This window comes from Miniopterus natalensis, chromosome 8, assembly GCF_054644295.1.
Source record: "Miniopterus natalensis isolate mMinNat1 chromosome 8, mMinNat1.hap1, whole genome shotgun sequence".
Classification (NCBI taxonomy): domain Eukaryota; kingdom Metazoa; phylum Chordata; class Mammalia; order Chiroptera; family Miniopteridae; genus Miniopterus; species Miniopterus natalensis.
In genome coordinates, this window is record NC_142088.1 from 45,923,554 (window position 1) to 45,943,405 (window position 19,852).

Here is a 19,852-nt window from a genome sequence, read left to right on the forward strand (position 1 = left end):
CTTCGAAAGTTGGCTTATTGAAAATTAAATTGAGCCTGGCCGGTGTTGCTCAGTGGTTGAGCATCACCCTATGACTCAGGGAGGTCACCATTCTATTCTCAGTCAGGGCACATGCCTGGATTTTGGGCTCGATCCCCAGCAGGGACCGTGCAGGAGGCAGCTGATCAATGACTCTCTCTCATCATTGATGTTTCTCTCTCTCTCTCTCTTTCTCCCGTCCTCTCTCTGAAATCAATAAAAACATATTTTTTAAAAATTAGATTGAATGATGGTGTTTCTAAGTTAAAATTTGTAGTGCAGCGCTAAAAGCACGACTTAATGTTTATACTTTTAAAAAATTACTAGAAGGAACATTAAATAACATCTTGGTTGATTTTCTTAATCCTTCTCATTCACTCGCTTTCCTAACTCTCAGCCAATTTTTTTATTTTTATTTTTAGCAATTCTTATGCAAGAAGCTCAACGTAATTAAATGTGCAGGATGAAAAGATGGCACAGGCACTGCTGGTACCCCCGGGACCTGAAAGCTTCCGCCTTTTCACTAGAGAATCTCTTGCTGCTATCGAAAAACGTGCTGCAGAAGAGAAAGTCAAGAACCCCAAGAGAGAACAAGACAATGATGATGAGAACAAACCAAAGCCAAATAGTGACTTGGAAGCTGGGAAAAACCTTCCATTTATTTACGGAGACATCCCTCCTGAGATGGTGTCAGAGCCCCTGGAGGACCTGGACCCGTACTACATCAGTAAGAAAGTGAGTGTCAATTTCATCTTCTGAAAGAGGTTCAGCTCTACTTCCAAAGTTAAGTCTTTGATTCAACACTTAACATTAATATACTTTTCTCAGGCTCATATGCACACTGCATCGCAGTTTTTCTACTGTTAAAATTTTATACTATAATGAGCAGAAACACTTATAAGAAATGAAGTCAAGATTTGGCTACTGGGAAAGACACGAAGAGATCCACCGTTTCTATAAATTCACAGCAATTGAGACAGAATTAAAATTGACATTAACAAAGCAAAAAAAATTTGATATCTGTTACTGTTGACATATTTAAGCACATGGTATACAAGAAAATAATAGCCAGGCAAAAGAGTTATGGGCAAATGTTCTTATTTTTTAGTTCCTATTTGGGGTTCCTGGTGCTAGAATAACCACATAATTTTTGTCAGAATTAGCTAGGGTTTTTTGTTTGTTTGTTTTTTGTATCTTTGTTATTTTTTAAGTTAAACCAGCTGTGCACTATTTTATAGGATATACACTTTTTAATGATGAAAAATTCTACATTTTCTAATTGAGTACTTTGGTGTTTTGTAACCACAATTTACATTTCCCATTCACGAGCATACAAACAGGTCTATGTAGAAATAAAGATAAGTTAATATCATCATGAGTTGGTGGATTATGAATTAAAGAAGATACTGAACACCTTTATTCATTGAAGTCATCCCTTTTAAAAGAAATGGTGAATGAAATTGCATTCTTTAGCAGTATATAATTTAACTTTGTAAGTGACGGCTAATGGAACTGACATCAACCATTCAGACATGGAACTATCCCCACTACTTTAAAGCGTGCTTCTCAAACTTGCATGTACTTACTTACCGCCTGAGGATCTTGTTGAAAACAGACTCTGATTACATAGATCTGGGTGGGGCCGGAGATTCTACATTTCTAAGCAGCCACTGAGTGGGACTGATGCTGCTAGGACATGGGCCACACTTTGAGCAGCAAGCTTTAAAATGTTTTATTTAAAGCCATAACCCCAAAATTAAATAGCTAAACAGGTCCTTTCTTTTTTCCTTTTAAACTAGTTTCATAAAAGGTGGCATTTAGTATACAGGGTTGGCATTTAGTATACTGTAAGTAAGTTTACAGTTGTTCATATAGAAAATAACACAACAATTAATAAATAATAATACAAGAATAAACTGTGTATTTTGTGTACTCACAATTGTAAAACTACTTTTGCCCATCCCTGTATATTAATGTATTTCTAAAAGTAATTTATTCCAGCACTTTTCTACAGAATGGATAAAGAAAATTTTGAAGTTTGGTTGCTGTGTTATTACACATGATGATGACAGTGAGGCATCCCCTGACAAACTGGAAAACAGCTCTCCTCTGAAAAGGGTTTATTTGCAAAGAAACCTTGAAGAAACAGGGGTATTACTTACTCTAACACGATCAAATGGATTTGCCACTTAAAGACAGGAAATGTCTTTAAGAAAGGGAAATGGTAAAATTAATGGGGGGGAAAGAGAATCATAGAGATTAACTTTAGCATCTTCCAAGGGAGACCGATATTTAGCAGTATCCCTGAAAGCATTTTCCTCCCAAAATGAAGGCTACTTCATTGCAGAGGGGCTACCTAACAGAGAAGCCAAGCATTCTGAGTCATTTGATTAAGTCGTTTTTTTAGACTCCAATGTCAGCAAAGAACCTTATTATAATTTGTCTTCCCATAGATCTGCTTAAAAGGAAAGACTGCTGGTTATGCTATTGCAATTATTTCAGTCCATGTGAAAGTAATATATCTCACTGTAAATAAATGTGTTGGCGTTATGATTTCATACGTTAGACTTTCAAGCTTGGTTAATGCGAGTATGCCGCTTGGACACAGAACTGCTCTCTGTGTGCTACCAAAGTCAGTTTTAATTGCCTCCCTGTCTGAGAACCAGACTTGGGCCTCGATTTATTGATGATGGCTGTGCCCCATTTTGAGAGACATCTAGACTGTTTTCTCATTACTGTCGGCTGCACTGTTTTCCTTTATGAAATGTCTATAAAGATGAGTGAGGCGCTGTGGAAGAAAAAGTGAGTGTGTGATTCTTGGGATAGGTAGAGCAAATGCAAGAAGCTCATGGAGAAGTTCTGGAACTTTAGGATATGGTATGAAGCTTACCTTAATTATGAAATAATGCAGGAGAAAGGCATTTTAAACTTGTAAAGCATTATGCGACTGCTGCCATTAAAGATACATTTGCGTACCTAATTTAATCAGACCAGCAACATCACAATGTATTTTAATGACATTTAAGTTGACCAGGAAATGAGTTAAGAACAGTGACAGTGACAATAATAGTAGCTAACATTTGTTGTGCACACACTTTGTAAGGCACTGTTTGAGTAGAACTCAAACATAACTCATTTGATATTCAAAGAGCCAGTGGGAGCAGGTCCTATGCTAGCATCATTTTACAGATGAAAAGAGAAGCCCAGAGAGGTTAAGTAACTTGCCCAAGATCACACATTATAAGTGGTGAATTGAGGATTTGAGCCTAGGCAGAGCTCTTAACCAATAAGCAAAACTACACCTGGTGTCTATTAATATAATAAAAGAAAATGTTAAAACAATTGGTTGTATAATTTTTTGAATTCTCTGATTGGGGTGGTCCTTCCTACTCAAAAGATGTAAAGCTTATTCTTGCCCCAAGTAGTAAAACTTTTAGTAAACACAATATATATGTAACCACATTACTTATCATTACTTGAAGACCAGATTTTGGAATTGACACTATTTATTCTTCCCCCAATTATCTGTCATTTTCTCAAGTATTTTCAGTTTAGCTGCATCTCTCAATACCAGAACCCCACATTTCAAATGTCTTTCTTGTAATTCTTTCCCTATACAGGACATTAGTATTTCATTCCTTGCTTCTCAGAATTCAAGGTTTTCTTGGTGTTAGGTGTTGTTTTCCAGAAATAAACTGCCCTTTTGTTCTTAAGTCCTGCTGTGTTCCAGAGCCTGCAAATTCAATGGGGATGCCTTTGGCATGTCATTTTTAATCCCATTAGTACCACACTGGTTAATCGTGCAGGAGGAGCATAAGAGTTCATGTGTAAAGGAACAGTTTGTTTCCTTTCACTTTGTTTTTGGATATTTTTCAAAATAAAATCTTCTCCTAATGTTACAAGTGGTGATTGCTTTTCAGGGAAATTGTTTCAAAAAGCATAAGCAAATGCACCTTGAATTGTGGTGAACTTCACATGTTATTGCTGTCATTGACGGCCTAAATGGGTCCAGATTGTTTGATGATATTAGATGATCTAATCCTGTAAATTTGAGAAAATCCTTTAATTTGTTTGTGCTTCAAGGGCAGTTTTCCCATGTCTACTGTCCCTTCTGGATAATATCAGTGCTAGTTCAGAATGGTTTACTTGCCCTCTTCATAGAATTGTTCAAATTTACAGAATGTAGTTCATTTTTTTAAAAATGGTTGGTTAGATAATGGTTGGATTCATGGTCTTAAATACAAAAGGGCAATGTGTAGAGAAATGGTTTTCTCTGCCCTTTATACTCACAATATGTTTCTGACTACCTATTCAAACAGAGCATGCTGTCGGTGAACATTAACGTACAGGATATAGCCCTTAAAGGGCAAAAACATATTATTAAGTAAATAGGTATATAGAATAGATGTCTTAAAGGTAAATGGCATCTTAAAGGTTAAACCCATATTTAATTAAAACAAGTATTTATTTGTAAATAACACTATTAAATGCTGTGAAAAATGTGGAGGAAAAGAAGATTGCAATTTCTTTATGCTCAAAGGTTTATAACAGCTTCTAACTAGTGCTAAGTGCAATGAACCCTACATGCAAATTGCTACTTGACTATAATGACAAGCAACATGCCAATGTGTACAAATTAATATACCAAGACTTAACTGGTAAAGGAAACAATTAGGGAGTGATCAGAAAACAATGCAATTTTTTTTGGAAAGACATGATGGAAGAGGTGATTTCGATAGCTGGTGACATTCCCAGAGAGTAGGAATTTTCAACTCTGGCTGAATATTAGAATGATCTGAGGAAATTTTTAAACATAGCCATGTCCATGCCCATCCTTTAGAATACTGGCAATTTTAAAAATCACCCCAGAAGACTCTAATACACAGACAAAGCTAAGAACCTTTCATATAGTCATGGGGCAATGTAGGTGGGATCTTATTGTTAGGTCTGTTATGGACCTGAAATGAGAGGGAGTTTGCAGAGATGACCTCTCAGGTTCTCTTTCCTCTAGGATTCTATGACACTCTTTTTCAGAGTCAGAGGGAGAAAGTGACAGGTTGTGAGTGGGATTGACAAGTGGGCTGAATTGGCTGGAGTAGAGTTGCCTTATTGGAAAAAAAGAAAAGATGATCCTAGAGAGATGTGGTAGGTAATCACTGGGTAGCATAGCTTAAATGCTAAGTTGATGATTATAGGTTTCAGATTATAAGCTTTTAGCTATAGAATTGTCTTCAAAATAATGTATTTTAGCCTAGTTTTCATGTAACTGTCCCTTCTCAGTGTTACCAGCAGATCTACAGAATCAGCAAAACCAGGCTTTGAACATTTTAAAGTAGGACAACTACCCTAGGGAAAATAGAGTCTTCCTAAGCATTGAAGGTAAAAGACTTGATGTGATAAAAATATTTATAAAAGATTATTTTAGCAGCAACATGTACAGAATAAACTGAAAAGTTACCAAAGCTGTAGACAGATGGTAAGTTTTAAATAGAATTGAGTCTGTAAAGTTACCTTATAACTTGGTAAAAATTCTGGGTAGGATATTAATTTGTATCATAAAGTTGGAACCTTAGAGCCAGACTAGATAATGTTAAGTCTTATTTTTATTGGTAGCTGTATGTTATTTTAGGGGACAAACATTTACCACGTTTATGTTATGCTATACCAACTGGTTTAAACAAACAAGTTTGAAAAAAAGATCAGGTAAAAAGTTCTTCACATGTATTAGCTTTTCAAATTACTAATCTATTCATTTTTCTCATGTTTTCTTTTTCAGACTTTTATAGTATTGAATAAAGGGAAGGCAATTTTCCGATTCAGTGCCACCTCTGCCTTGTATATTTTAACTCCGCTAAACCCTGTTAGAAAAATTGCTATTAAGATTTTGGTACATTCATATCCTTTTCTAGTGAATTGTCTCAATGATGCTTCTAGTGGTTGATATTTTACAAAATGTCATTCTTTTAAAATATATATAAAATTTCTTTGAAATTAATGGTAACAATTTGTGATCTATTGTTGTGATTGATTTTCTGCGACATAAAAATTATAGAATGACTAATCTATTTATAGAATATTATGTTAGAGAATGACTATTGTATCATAGAATGACTATTGTATTATTATAGAATGATACTACAAGTAAAACTGCAGCTATGACAGTGAATATGTAAGTGAAACACACTATGCAGTAGGAACAACAGCAAAGCTCCTTCACACTTTTATTAACCTCAGTTAGACCATATAGAACCATTGCTAAAGAAACATAGTCTGTTGAATTATAATCTATATTACTAAATGTTCAAATTTTTTTTTTGCCTAAATTGGCTCTGTATCTTCAGCACCTGGGTCTGGCTGTCCACCCCCTTCCCTTCTTCCCTCCTTCCTCTTTCCTTCCTTCCTGCTGCTTTCAGTAAATATTTATTAAACTACTATGTGCCTATGTATCTGATTGGTAACATATATTTTTTAAATCATTGAACTTAAAACTAATGGCAATGATAGTAAAAAAATATATGTAAAATGACAGAAATGTGTGGATTTCAATAAAATTTTCAAATAAGTAATGATAAAATAGAAACATGCTCTTTTGAGGCAATTTCAAGAATGAGCATTTCTTACAGTCAAATTCAATATAGGCTTGTATAAAAACAAAGAGAGACAAAAGACTGGTTACCCTAGAGAAAGGGCAAATAGAACTGATAACCTTTTGAGGTACATTTAAATTCTCTCATTCTATGGTTTAATATTTATATTTAAAAATAAAAGATTCACTTCAAAATAATCATAAGCTTCCTTAGAGTGAAGTCTGGATTGAGATCCTAAGAGAAATTATTACACTAATTCTCAGGAAGGTCTCAAAATAGTGTTTATTGTTTAGTCACTATAAGACTACTAGAGTACCTCGTTACAGTAGACTTCTCAGTCAGTGGTATCCTTGACTATACCTGCCTATCCATTCTTAGGCTTTTTAGAGTGCATTTATTGACATTTTGCCAGTCAGTGGATATTTTAAGTTGTATCTGAACTATAACTTTTACCTTGTATTATACTGTAAACTCCCTGAAGAATGGTCATTTCTCCATGCAGTTAAATTTTACACAACTGATTGGAATGTAGAATTCCACTTGCTTCAAATAGCAAACTCTTTTTATTAAATTCAGTTTTGTGAGGAAATGATGTAAAATGTAAAAAAGAATGGACTAAGAATATATGACAGGCTTTGGAGTGTCTTATTATTTTTGCCACTGTTTTAAAACAAATAATAAGTAGGTTAATGTCACAGGTAATTTATGTTGCTGATTTTTGTGTATGTTGGATCATTTGTAAATGACCATGATAATGTACCAGCATTTATTCCTTAACTAATCTACTTTATTCAGCATGCTTATCATGTGCACTATTTTGACCAACTGTGTATTTATGACCTTGAGTAACCCTCCAGACTGGACAAAGAATGTAGAGTAAGTAGGAATGACTTCTTGCAATGAGAAATGCACACTCAAATCCTCTAGCAGTTTCCTTATGGTATGGTCTGACGTGTGGTTTCCAGTTTTTGAAGTCAGGCTAAACACTTCTAAGAAAAAATTATTTCCATAATATAAAAGAAGATAAGGGAAGTCCTTTGGGGGAGTTTTTTCTATAAGGTAAGTATTTTTCCCCCCAAAATTCAAGATATAGTATCTATTTAAGAAAGGTTATAAATAGTATGTACTAGCTAATAAAACCAATCATTTAGTATAAAAGTTAATAATCATAGTTACATATTTTAGATAAAATACGTTGACCATTTGAGTGATTTGATGAATAAAATAATTTTATTCTAGTGTATTACTATTATTGCTATATTCTGATAAAATAGATTTAAGTGTTCAGCTCTATATTATTATATTAGGCATTTTTATTATATGTTATATTTAGGAAAAATACATTTAGGTAATTAAGTTACTGAGATTCAGATATATAGTTTACTTAGACACAGCATGTGTGCTAAAACACTGGAGATGTGTTCTATGAAAGAAATTAAATGTCTCTGCAAGAGCATGCCCCCAAAATAAAAGGCCTTAAGGAGAAAAGATGAGTAAGGAAAGATCACTCAAAACTTATGAAGCTTTGTAATTAGAACACTAATAATAACAATAACAATTCCAATGAATAGATATTGGCTCAGTTAACTCTCTATGGACATTTGTACCTAATCACAGCCAGCAACTGCTTTGCAGTCTCAAACCCTGGGCCTCATCCTTTCACCCTGGGGACATTTGTAAGATATCACCAAAATAAAACATTTGATTCAATTATTATAAGAGGCACAGGAGTCCTTGGGCATGTTAAACCAGCCCCTACTTGCACTAAAGAAGGCACTTCTGTCAATTTTCTGCTTTAGTATTAAGGTATTTTATTGTTCAGGATGTTCTACTTAAGTGTGGGGAAAATATGCCTTTGATTGTTTCAAAACATCAATATGCTAGGGGAAATTGTGCATTACATAACCCAATTTCTGCATCAGATCAACATCATTCCCTAATTTATAAGCCACACATGAGGTCATTCATGATAAAGGAAGATGTTTGTGGGATTATTTTAGTCAAACACAAGATGTTTAGGGTATATAAGCTATTTATGAATAGTATAATATGATAATTAGGTATTTGGTTTAGTAAAAAAATGATTTTTTATTATCATAGTTTTAAAAATAATGTCCAATAAGAGTTGAGTTATTTTTATAAATACTGTCACTTTTATTTCTAACTATTTTTATCAATTTCTATGAAGATTTATTGTGCCACCCTAAGCCATCATTTGCTAGTGATTTAACACATTAAAGATTGTTTACAGTAGCTTGGAAATGCTCCCTAGAAATCATTTCAGTAGAAAACCCAGTTTTTATATTTGAAGCCAGCCATTTAACAACATTCTTAAAGCCATTTTAGAGTTGACTATATCCATTATGAAAATAGAATTAGCCTTACAATTGTTTTTGAATTATATCTTTCATTTGGAGAAGTTTACACAGGTTTCCTGATCAATTATCTCTAGCAAGAAAACAAGCAAAATATTAGTGGTTACAGAAAAAAAAAAGAACAAAAAAAAAACACCCCACAAAAAACCCTACAATCCCCGAAGTCCAATGAAAAGAGAAGACAATTTGGTTCTGATATGAAAACAGGAGACATGATATCAGAAACTGTCCCTTTACAAAGGACAAAGAGCTGGCATGCACAGATATGGCCTGAGGAGATATTGTGTAGTGAGGGCCCTATTACATAAGGCAAGCCACTTCTATAGACACCATAATTACAAGGGTGAAAAAAACCCTGGACCGAATCAATAGGACAATTAGGAACCTAGCAGGCACAGCGCCAAGAAAGACCGGGTGCCCTGGATTCTCAGTTACCTGTTCCATCTAGTTTGCTAATACGCACTTCTGAACACCTGTTGTGTGCGGTCTGTCTCAGATGTTAAGCTCTAGGACTCTCTTCCTTCGATAGCTATCAACACTCACAATATACTCCAAATATCCCAACAAAGTTTCCTTACTTTTCCAAGAAAGGAATAGAAGTAGGAACTTTAATCTCACTCCCAGTAACTGCAGATTACTTAGAATTGTGTAAGTATAGGCCATAAGGCCCCAAGCCTTAGGATGATAGATAGAACATACGTGAACTTTTATAAGGCCCGCTTTCTCTCCAAGCAGTAATGTCTTGATGATTATGTGCAATACATAAGAATCAAACTAAAACACAAGTAAACATAAGCTGTATATCGCAAATTATCTCTTCCCAATAAAGTCAGTTACTTCATAATAAATAAAGTTAGCAATTAAATATATTCCTTATGAAATCTACTGAATTGGTTAAAAAAGGAGGAAGATTGTTCTTAGGAAAACTAGATGTGGAGATTTCTAAACACATTTTCTGTGATTTCTTTGTCCCTCATATGAGAAAATTTTCTACAGAAAACAGTGCAAAATAACACTCCTAACGTTTTTCATATATAAAATTCTACTAGGCTGGAAAATATGATTTTTAATAAGAGTAAATCAAATTTTTGTGGCTTGGGTGAAATAATCTGAAGAATAAACTTAAATTGCACTTTTAAAAAGAACACAATGTTGAAAAACAAGTACTTCAACTATTTTTGGAAGAAACAGAAATAACTTACATTGTCAACACTCAATGAAGGAAGGGCTAGAAATGCCCTATGTCAAACAGGAAATGGAAAAGTCTTTCACCATTTTGGGGGCTGAAATTTGAATCTGAGCATGTTTAAGTGATTTGGTCCAATTGCATAGAGATAGTAGCTGGTTCAAGGTTAGATTCAGGATTTTATATCTGAAATTTGGTCATTGTGCACACACACACACTTAAAAACGAATGGATTGAAAAGTTTCTTGTGATAATATATATGTGTATATAAATATATATATAGAGAGAAGCAGTTTTATAACTCTGTGCCTGATTCTTGTCTATTTTCTAGATTAGGCATGTAAAATATCACTAAAAATAATTATAATCATTATGAAATTTGAATGAAATATTTTATTATAAATAAACAAGCCCACAAAATGGTACCTCTAGAGCTGTACTGTCCAGTGAGGGAGACACCAACCATGTGTGGCTATTGAAGCTTGAAATTTGGCTAGTCTTAATGATTGAAATGGTAATATTTTAGATATATTGGTTTAATTAAAATATAATGTAAAAATTAGGCTCACTGTTTCCTCTTTTTTTCTTTTTTTTTCTTTTAGTATATCTTTATTGATTTCAGAGAGAGGAAGGGAGGGGAAGAGAGAGATAAAAACATCAATGATGAGGGAGTCATTGATTGGCTGCCTCCTGCATGCTCCCTCCTGGGGATGGAGCCCGCAACCCAGGCATGTGCCCTGAGCAGGAATCGAACCTTGAGCTCCTGGATCCTAGGTGGATGCTCAACCACTGAGCCATGCCCAGCTGGGCTGGTTCCTTCTTTTTTATTTGGCTATAAGAAATTTGAAAACTGCATATGTAGCTTATATCAGACAGTGTGGCTCTAGGGCAGCTGTGGGGAACATCCAGCTCATGGGCCATATATGGCCTACAAAATCATTTAGTCTGGCCCTGCCAAGGCACCGCAGTCAGGACTCAAAATTCAATAAACCTAGGAGCATTTATCATAGCTAATTTTTAAGTTGATAATTTGTATGGCCAGAGAATGCTGTTATAAATATTCAAATGGCCCTTGGCAGAAAAATTTCCCCACCTCTGCTCTAGAGGGTTAAACACATGAAACTATTATTCTAAAACCTAAGTAGTAAACAAGATCATATTATTTGGGGAAGATATTATCTCTTCAGTTTAACCCTTTACTCAGGTTTCTAAGATTAATTAAACTAGTAGATTGTGGGGGTTTTTTGGTAAGTGAAAATAGGAACAAAATTTTAGTAAATTGAAAAACCACAAAAGGAAGGGATTTGCTATATTTAAAAACACCTATTTTAACAGTTCAAACAAAACTGTTAATTTTTGTTTGGATGTTTTTCCTAGGTACACATTCACTGGGATCTATACCTTTGAGTCACTGATAAAAATCTTGGCAAGAGGATTTTGCTTAGAAAATTTTACGTTCCTTCGTGATCCATGGAACTGGCTGGATTTCAGTGTCATTGTGATGGCGTGAGTATTTTTGAAAAATCATTAAGCTCAAAGGAATGGAAATAGTTGCAGCATAAATCAGGTTGTTGTGTCATATTTTAAGTGTAAAGTATTCTCATTAACCAAATTAACTATGTGCTCCATATATTTTGAGAATACACATTAGAATACATATTACAAGATATGTTTATCTGGTAAATGAGCAAAATTTGGTATTACTTTCATGTCATATAGTCTTCCCCTTCATCAAAATGAAGTTATTCATTGACTATAGTTTAATACCACCAACTGTACTTAGTTTACATTAGTTTTGCGAAGACATTTGTTTACATTAGTGAAAATTACATTGAAATAAAGCAACAAAATTGTATTCCTTAAAAACAGCTTTTACCATATGGCACCTCGAGCTCTACAGCAATTCCATTTGTTAAACTCAAGGGACTTTATATGCCAAACCCAGCTTTCCGTCTTTATTTAATATAAACTTTGCCAAAACGATCAGTAACTCTGATTTCCTTCTACAGGTATATAACAGAATTTGTAAACCTAGGCAATGTTTCAGCTCTTCGAACTTTCAGAGTCTTGAGAGCTCTGAAAACTATTTCTGTAATCCCAGGTAAGAAGAAAATGGTATAAGATGGTAGGCCCCTTATATCTTCAACTTTCCTTGTGTGTTGTTGTGCTTGTGTGTAAACTCCCCGAATGCAGATATGTGACAGAGTTTGTGGACCTGGGCAATGTCTCAGTGTTGAGAACATTCAGAGTTCTCCCAGCATTGAAAACAATTTCAGTCATTCCAGGTGAGAACTGAGTTAAACACCAAGGCTGACTGAAGATACTAAAATAATAGTGAAGTTGAAATCACAGTTATAACATTAGCCCTGTTGCTTATTAGCCTTGGTTGTCACCTTTGAGAATGCTAACTGATTTTTCAATGCATCTCAGCTCCTAAAATTTTAGAAATCCCATGCTTATTTATCAAGTCAGCCTTTGAGTTTAACAGAAAATTGCATGAGATGTCTATAAAGAAATACTAGTTTTGCTCTCTCTCCTTTTTTTTTTTTTTTTTTTGGTATTTATAATGTAAAGTTTTCTCTTTTGCATTCTTAAGATAGCTTTGCTACCATGGCTCTACTAACTAGTGTGGATTTTACCACTCACTGCAGATCTGTTCTGAAAATGGATCTTTCTTTTTAGAGAAAAGATAACTACTAAACAGTATGCACAGGGATGTTTTTACCATTTTAAAACACTTTTCTCCTCTAAATCATTGCTACTTGGAAGCTAGTATAAAGAATGGCTTGGAGGGAAATAGCTTCATGAAACACAAAATCTGAAATGAAACATAATTGTGAGTTTGTCTTTTCATGTTTGTGGCAGCATGTAAAACCACACGCACAAACACCCTCCTGCCTGGATACCGACGCTTTCATTTTTAACTTCCAGAAAGCACACTGTTCGTAAATGAAACCTGCTCTTCATCCATTTCTCAAACCATCTGGCTGTCCATAAAGCTGGGATGTCTAAGCAGCCAAACGACTGCGGGAAAAGGGGATGCATGTGCCTGTGAAGGGGACCCTGTGGGTATGCACTGCTCCTCAGCTGGCGGTCCTCCTCTCTCCTCAGGCCTGAAGACCATCGTGGGGGCCCTGATCCAGTCCGTGAAGAAGCTCTCCGACGTCATGATCCTGACCGTGTTCTGTCTGAGCGTGTTTGCGCTGATCGGGCTGCAGCTCTTCATGGGCAACCTGCGGAATAAATGCTTGCAGTGGCCCCCAAGCGATTCTGCTTTCGAAAGCAACACCACTTCCTTCTTTAATGGCACAGCGGATTCCAACGGGACATTTGTTAATGTAACAACGAGCACATTTAACTGGAAGGATTACATTGAAGATGACAGTAAGAAATAGTGCTACATTGCTGACCTTAGCTGTTGCTGAAAGAGTTTTCAGCAGTCAATAGTTGAGGCTGTGGGTGTGAAGCCATCTTTGTAAATATGCTTTTTTGGTGCCCATTTTGGAAGTAACTGAGATACTCTCATTATTCTTAATGTCTGTAGGATTGATATGAAATAAAATAGTTAATTTTCTCATTAACAGGTCACTTTTATGTTTTGGAAGGACAAAATGACCCTTTACTCTGTGGAAATGGCTCAGATGCAGGGTAAGGAACACTTTTTTTTTTTTTTTTAAGAGATATAGAACACTTTGGAAAAAAACAGTTAAGAAAAAATATGTAAGGGTAGTTACATGTATAGAAAAAAAAGAGTGGTGCTGCCTACCTAGGAAGTACTTTCTCTGTCTAAACTCATAGACATTAAAACCATGCCTTTGGGTGAAGACCTTTCCTGCAAAGTTTCACAGGTAAGATGTACTTCTCTTATTGCTCCAAAGTGGGAAGGCCTATAGTCTGTCTTTTCCATAAACACTTCAGAGCCAGTTAAGAAATACAGGGAAAGGAACACAAGATGGGAGGCTTGGTGTGGGCATGTGGAGATGCGATAAGTTTTGATGTGACTGGAAAAGACCCAGAGTGTAACTGGTCTTCAAGGTGCAAACCCAGTTGGGAAACAGCTTTGAGAGACTTAATATTCTTGAAATCACATGAAACCCTGTGTGCAATGAAGCCAAGAGGCAGGCGTGTGCCAAGGGCATGTTCAGATCTGAGTCTGCATACCTATCAGTTCTTTGAGGTCACATTCCACAGTAACAGAGGCTGCAATACCTAAGTCATCCTGCTAGTCCTCGTACTTAACATATTTTCCTAAGAGTATTGGAAGTTAATTTTAAGTCAGGGTTGAGACTGAATATTTTAAAAAGCTAAGGGATAGCAATAGTAAGTGACTTAAATCACAGAACTTACAGAATGTAGTTTGAGTCATCCTTGAAAACTGGAAACTGGTTTAGCCATAAAGGTCTAAGTGTATTATTGAAAACATATAACAGTCACAGAGATGGAGCTTAGGAGAGATATTTTTTCCTAATAGTTCCCCAACCTTTGTTGGTAAAGTGTAGTAAATAAGAGCATAACTTCTACAGTTCATATATGCCTGGGTTCAGATCCTAAGTCCACCATTTACAAACTCTTTGACCTTGGAAAAGTGTCCCAAGCTCTTTATAGCTGAGCTTACTTCTTTCTAAAATGGGGAGAGTAATATTACCTCTCTCTTTTGGTTGTTATGGTAATTAATTATTAGCACCTGACGCATCATAAACATTTATTGCATGTTACCTATTATTTTTTATTATTATTGTTAATGTAAAAGACTAGATAAATTTTTTTTTGTAAGATTGGTTAATGCATGCTTTATTCTTTTTAAATAATAACAATCACTTCCTTTTACTGAGTATATACTATGGGTTAGCTAATTTACTTGGTAAAATTGATAGCTGCTCTATTGTTAAATGTCAAATAACATTCTAAAGATATATACACAATTTCAAGACTTCTTGTAAGTCTATAGTAATTAAAACAGTATGGTACTGGGAAATAATAAACATATAGATTGATGAAACAGAACAGGAAGCCAAAGAAATAGACCCACACAAATGTAGTTAGCTAATTTTTGATGAAGAAAATACAACACAATGAAGACAGGAAAGTTTTTTCAACAAATGGTGCTGGAACAATTTTAAATGCATATGCAAAGAAATGAACCTAGACACAGATCTTACACCTTACACAAAAATTAACTCAAAATCAATCATAGGCCTAAATGTAAAATGCAAAATTATAAAAATTCTTTAAGAAAACATGGAATAAAATCTAGTTGACTTTGGATTTTATGAGTTTTTTTAAAAATAACACCAATAGTGCAATTCATGAAAGAAAAAAGTAACTTGGGTTTTATTAAAATGAGAAACTCCTGATCTTCAAAGGCACTGTAAAAGAAAGAAAAAGAAAATCCACTGATTGGGAGAAAATATTTGCAAAATACATATCTGATAAAAGACTTGTATCCAAAATATACAAAGCACTCAAAACTCAACAACAAAAACCAAATAACTCAATTTAAAAATGGTCAAAAAAAATCTGAACAGATATTTTCTGGAGGAATATATACAGATGGCTCACATGCATATAGAAAAAGCTCAACATCATTTCTCATTAAGGAACTGAAAATTAAAACAGCAGCGAGTTACTATACCTATTAGAATGGCTAAAATCCAAAGAAACTGACAATACGAACTGCTTATGAGGATGCAGAACAACAGGAATTCTCTTTCATTGCTGGTGGATAAGGCCAATTAGTACAGCCATTTTGGAAGACAATTTGGCAGTTTCTTACAAAATGAACAGTCTTCCATACAATCTAGCAATTGCCCTACTAGGTATGTAGACAATTAATTTGAAAATTTATATCCACACAAAAGTCTGCATGTGAGTATTTAGAGCAGCTGTATTCATAATCACAAGAAACTGGAAACAATCAAGATGTTCTTCAGTACATGAGTGGATAAACAAATTGTTGTATACTCATAGAATGAAAATTATTCAATGATAAAAAAGAAATAAGCTGTCAGGCTACAAAGAACATTGATGAACCTTAAATTCACATTAATACATGACAAAGAAAGCCAATCTGAAAAGGCACTATTCTGTATAATTCCAATTATATGACATTCTGAAAAAGGTAAACAATAGAGATGGTAAAAATATCAGTGTTTTCCAGGGGTTCAGAGTAGGAGATTTGTTTATGCACAGGGGATTTTTATAGGGTGGAGAAACTATTCTGTGTGATTCTAAATGGTGAACATTAGCATTTGTCAAAACTCATAGAATTTTGCAACACAAAGAATGAACAGTGTATGCAAATTTTTAAAAATCATTTGGGAGGTTGGGAGACCCCAGGTTAAAATACAGGAAGTTACAAAAGTATCTAAATATGCTTAAACTGTATAAAATAACCTCACTGAAAAAGGTGAGGGAATAAGTGCTAATCTAAAAAAACTGGAAATGAGTAGGTACTACTGTAAGACTAAAGGCAAAAGGAACTGTGTTCTAGTTGATCAAGTTGTTTCCCATGGTAGTATAAATTAACAGTCCTGAAATAATTATGCATACATATTAAGTATATGGAAAGCAGATAACTGAAGCCAGGCTTCTTACTTTTGGTATGAGAGTTTAAATATAAGCAAAAGGAGAAGTTACAAAGATCCTGTGATAATAAAATAGAATTGGAGACATGAGTATGACCTCATGTTTAGGTTCATCTAGGCACAGATGCTTACATATAGAAATATATATGTGCTATTAGAAACCAAGATCTGGGTGTTAAGTGTTTGTTGCAAAGATGGTGTCATTACTTCTAGACCCTCAGGTGACAGAGCAAGGAGGTGTGTATATATACATTTATCTTGGCTTCTAATACCATTCTCCAATAAAAGAATAAGGGCTCCTTGGAGAAATGGCTAATTCTAACACTGGAGCAGGAAATATAAAAGATGATCATGAAGCAGAAAGTAAGACAGTGCTAAAAAACACCAATAAAACGCCAACAAAAAAGCACACATAACCGTGGGGTTATGTCAAGGAGATATAGGAGTCAACTGAAAGTTCCCAATGTCCAAAACTGGAACAATTTTAGCAAAAAAATAAAATATACATAATTGGATTATAATTCACAGTAGAAAATGAATATCCATGAGTACATATTCATATAAATAAATGACTGAGTTAATAGATGGATAAATAAATGAGAGATAGTAAACAAGTCTCTCATGCAGAAGAATCCTAAATAATTTATGTATAAACTGTGCTCTTAAGAACATGGATCATGACTCCTTGCTCTGTATCTGTGGGCAGCATATAACTATTTTATTCCAAAGAGTGTAGTGTGGGAAAAGAAGAAGAAAATAGTAACTTTGCAGTGAGGAAACCTGACACACACTTTGAGTCAGGTGATGAAAGTTAGCATCAACAGTGATGCTATGTTGATATTTTGTACCCTTGATTTGATGAGACAATAACAATACTTTTCCTCTCTGGTCTTCCTCCCAAAAATCCATAACCCAATCTAATCAGAAAGAACACACAAAAAACACAGACAAAATTCAATTAAAGGACATTCTTCAAAATAGCTTACTAGTACTCCTTAAAACTATCAAGGTAATCAAACACAAGGAAAGTCTGAGAAACTCACAGCCAAGAGGAACTTATGTGGTGTCCAGGATGGGATCTTGGAACATAAAAAGGATGTTGGAGGAAAACTGAGAAAATCTTACTGAAGTATGGACTTTGGTTAATAATAATATATCAATATTGATTGAAATGTACCATAAGATGTTAATAATATGGAAAACTGGTTATGAGATATATGGGAAGTCTCCATACTCTTTGCAATTTTTCTGTAACTCTAAAATTGTTCCAAAATATAAATTTTATCTTAGAAAATTCTACAAAAGTGGTTGATGAAGAAGCTCATTAAGTTGAGCTTAATTCCCCTTTGTCTTTTTTTCTGGCTTTTTATTTTAAATTATTGATCATTGCCACTTTGTAAAGAGCAGGATATTGATGGTGTCAGAGACAAAAGTGCATGGTTGCTGCCTCTCTGCCATTCTACATGTCTATAAATCTGACTTCTTTGCACCTAAATTTTCTATTGGTTTTCCTAATAAATTTCATCTGATAAGAGTTTCACTGTGAGCAATTATCTGAAGTGTTCAGGAAATGAAGGACAAGAAAATTAATCACAGACAGCAACACTGATTGAAATAGCAATAACTGCTACACTGACCTAAGGCCCATTTCTCTCTCTTACAGCCAGTGTCCAGAAGGATACATCTGTGTGAAGGCTGGTCGAAACCCCAACTATGGCTACACGAGCTTTGACACCTTTAGCTGGGCTTTCTTGTCCCTATTTCGACTGATGACTCAAGACTACTGGGAAAACCTTTATCAATTGGTAAGGGTCTTAGTCCATTTGGGCTGCCATAACTAAATACCACACCTAGGTAGCTTATAAATAACAGAAATCTATTGCTTACAGTTCTAGAGTCTAGGAAGTGCAAAATCAAGACACCAAGATGGTCACGTCCTGGCCAGAGCCCTCTTTCTGGTTCATAACTGACACCATCTTACTGTGTAATCATCACGTGGCGGAAGGGGCTAGGGATCTCTCTGGAGGCTCTTTTTAAAAGGCACTAATCTCATTCATGAGAGCTCCACCCTCATGATCTAAACACCTCCCAAAAGCCCCACCTTCTAAAACCATCACATTGGGCATTAAGATTTCAACATATGAATTTCAGGGGAACACAGCATTCAGGCCATCACAGTGATGTTAAAATTAACATGCAGGGGATTTCATTGAATGAACATACATAAAAGGACAAATATGGATACTTGTTTATAACACTGTAGAATACAGAGGAAGGTCCTCTTTAAAGCAAGTGTGTCTAGGATCCCAATTGTTCATTCAGTCAGTACACATATATTGAGGGCTTCTTATATGAAAGGTATTGTGCTAGAGTCTATTGAGGATGCAAAAAATGTTACATACAAAAAAGCATGTGAAAGATTTTAAAAATCAATTATATAAAAATTTTAAATTAGACCTATGGTTAATTGGGACTAGCAGAGGAGGGAAGAAAAATGTTATTTCTAGGAGGTGTGGAAAATAGGCTGCTATGGAAGTGAAACTCCACTGAAAGGAATTAGAAATACTGTTCTCACTTGTAATATTGCCCTGCATTGTGGACTCTAAGAAAAGAATTTTAGTGGGGCTCAAATATACATCCAACATACACTAATTTGAAATGTGTGTGCTTATATCAAATGACACTATAGTCAGGCCTCATTATTTAATGTGTGTATATTTGTGCATGCACATTTTAACACCAAAAAGTCTTGCTCAAAAATGCATTAGATGCTAAAAAGCATTAACTTTTGGCTGTCTAATTATGGTAATCAGATCTTTATTGACATTGTATAAAATACTCATGAAATGGTCCTTTTTTTCTCCCTAGACACTACGTGCTGCTGGAAAAACATACATGATATTTTTTGTCCTGGTGATTTTTTTGGGCTCTTTTTATTTGGTGAATTTGATCCTGGCTGTGGTGGCCATGGCCTATGAGGAACAGAATCAGGCCACCTTGGAAGAGGCAGAGCAGAAAGAGGCTGAATTTCAGCAGATGCTTGAACAGCTTAAAAAGCAACAGGAGGCAGCTCAGGTACTGAATGGCGGGCAAAGCTTTATT

The 19,852-nt window shown here is 34.9% G+C and overlaps 1 protein-coding gene across 1 annotated transcript in view; it reads left to right on the forward strand.

The window, feature by feature from the left end:
* The first annotated feature begins 489 nt into the window (after positions 1 to 489).
* Positions 490 to 19,852, forward strand: part of LOC107525958 (sodium channel protein type 3 subunit alpha) — a 72,313-nt gene continuing 52,950 nt past the window's right edge. The window contains exons 1-9 of the mRNA XM_016198278.2: positions 490 to 753; positions 5,795 to 5,913; positions 7,392 to 7,481; positions 11,544 to 11,672; positions 12,176 to 12,267; positions 13,278 to 13,550; positions 13,751 to 13,814; positions 18,414 to 18,555; positions 19,619 to 19,825. Of these exons, the coding sequence (XP_016053764.2) occupies positions 490 to 753; positions 5,795 to 5,913; positions 7,392 to 7,481; positions 11,544 to 11,672; positions 12,176 to 12,267; positions 13,278 to 13,550; positions 13,751 to 13,814; positions 18,414 to 18,555; positions 19,619 to 19,825 (1,380 nt within the window). The remainder of the gene's footprint in view (positions 754 to 5,794; positions 5,914 to 7,391; positions 7,482 to 11,543; positions 11,673 to 12,175; positions 12,268 to 13,277; positions 13,551 to 13,750; positions 13,815 to 18,413; positions 18,556 to 19,618; positions 19,826 to 19,852) is intronic.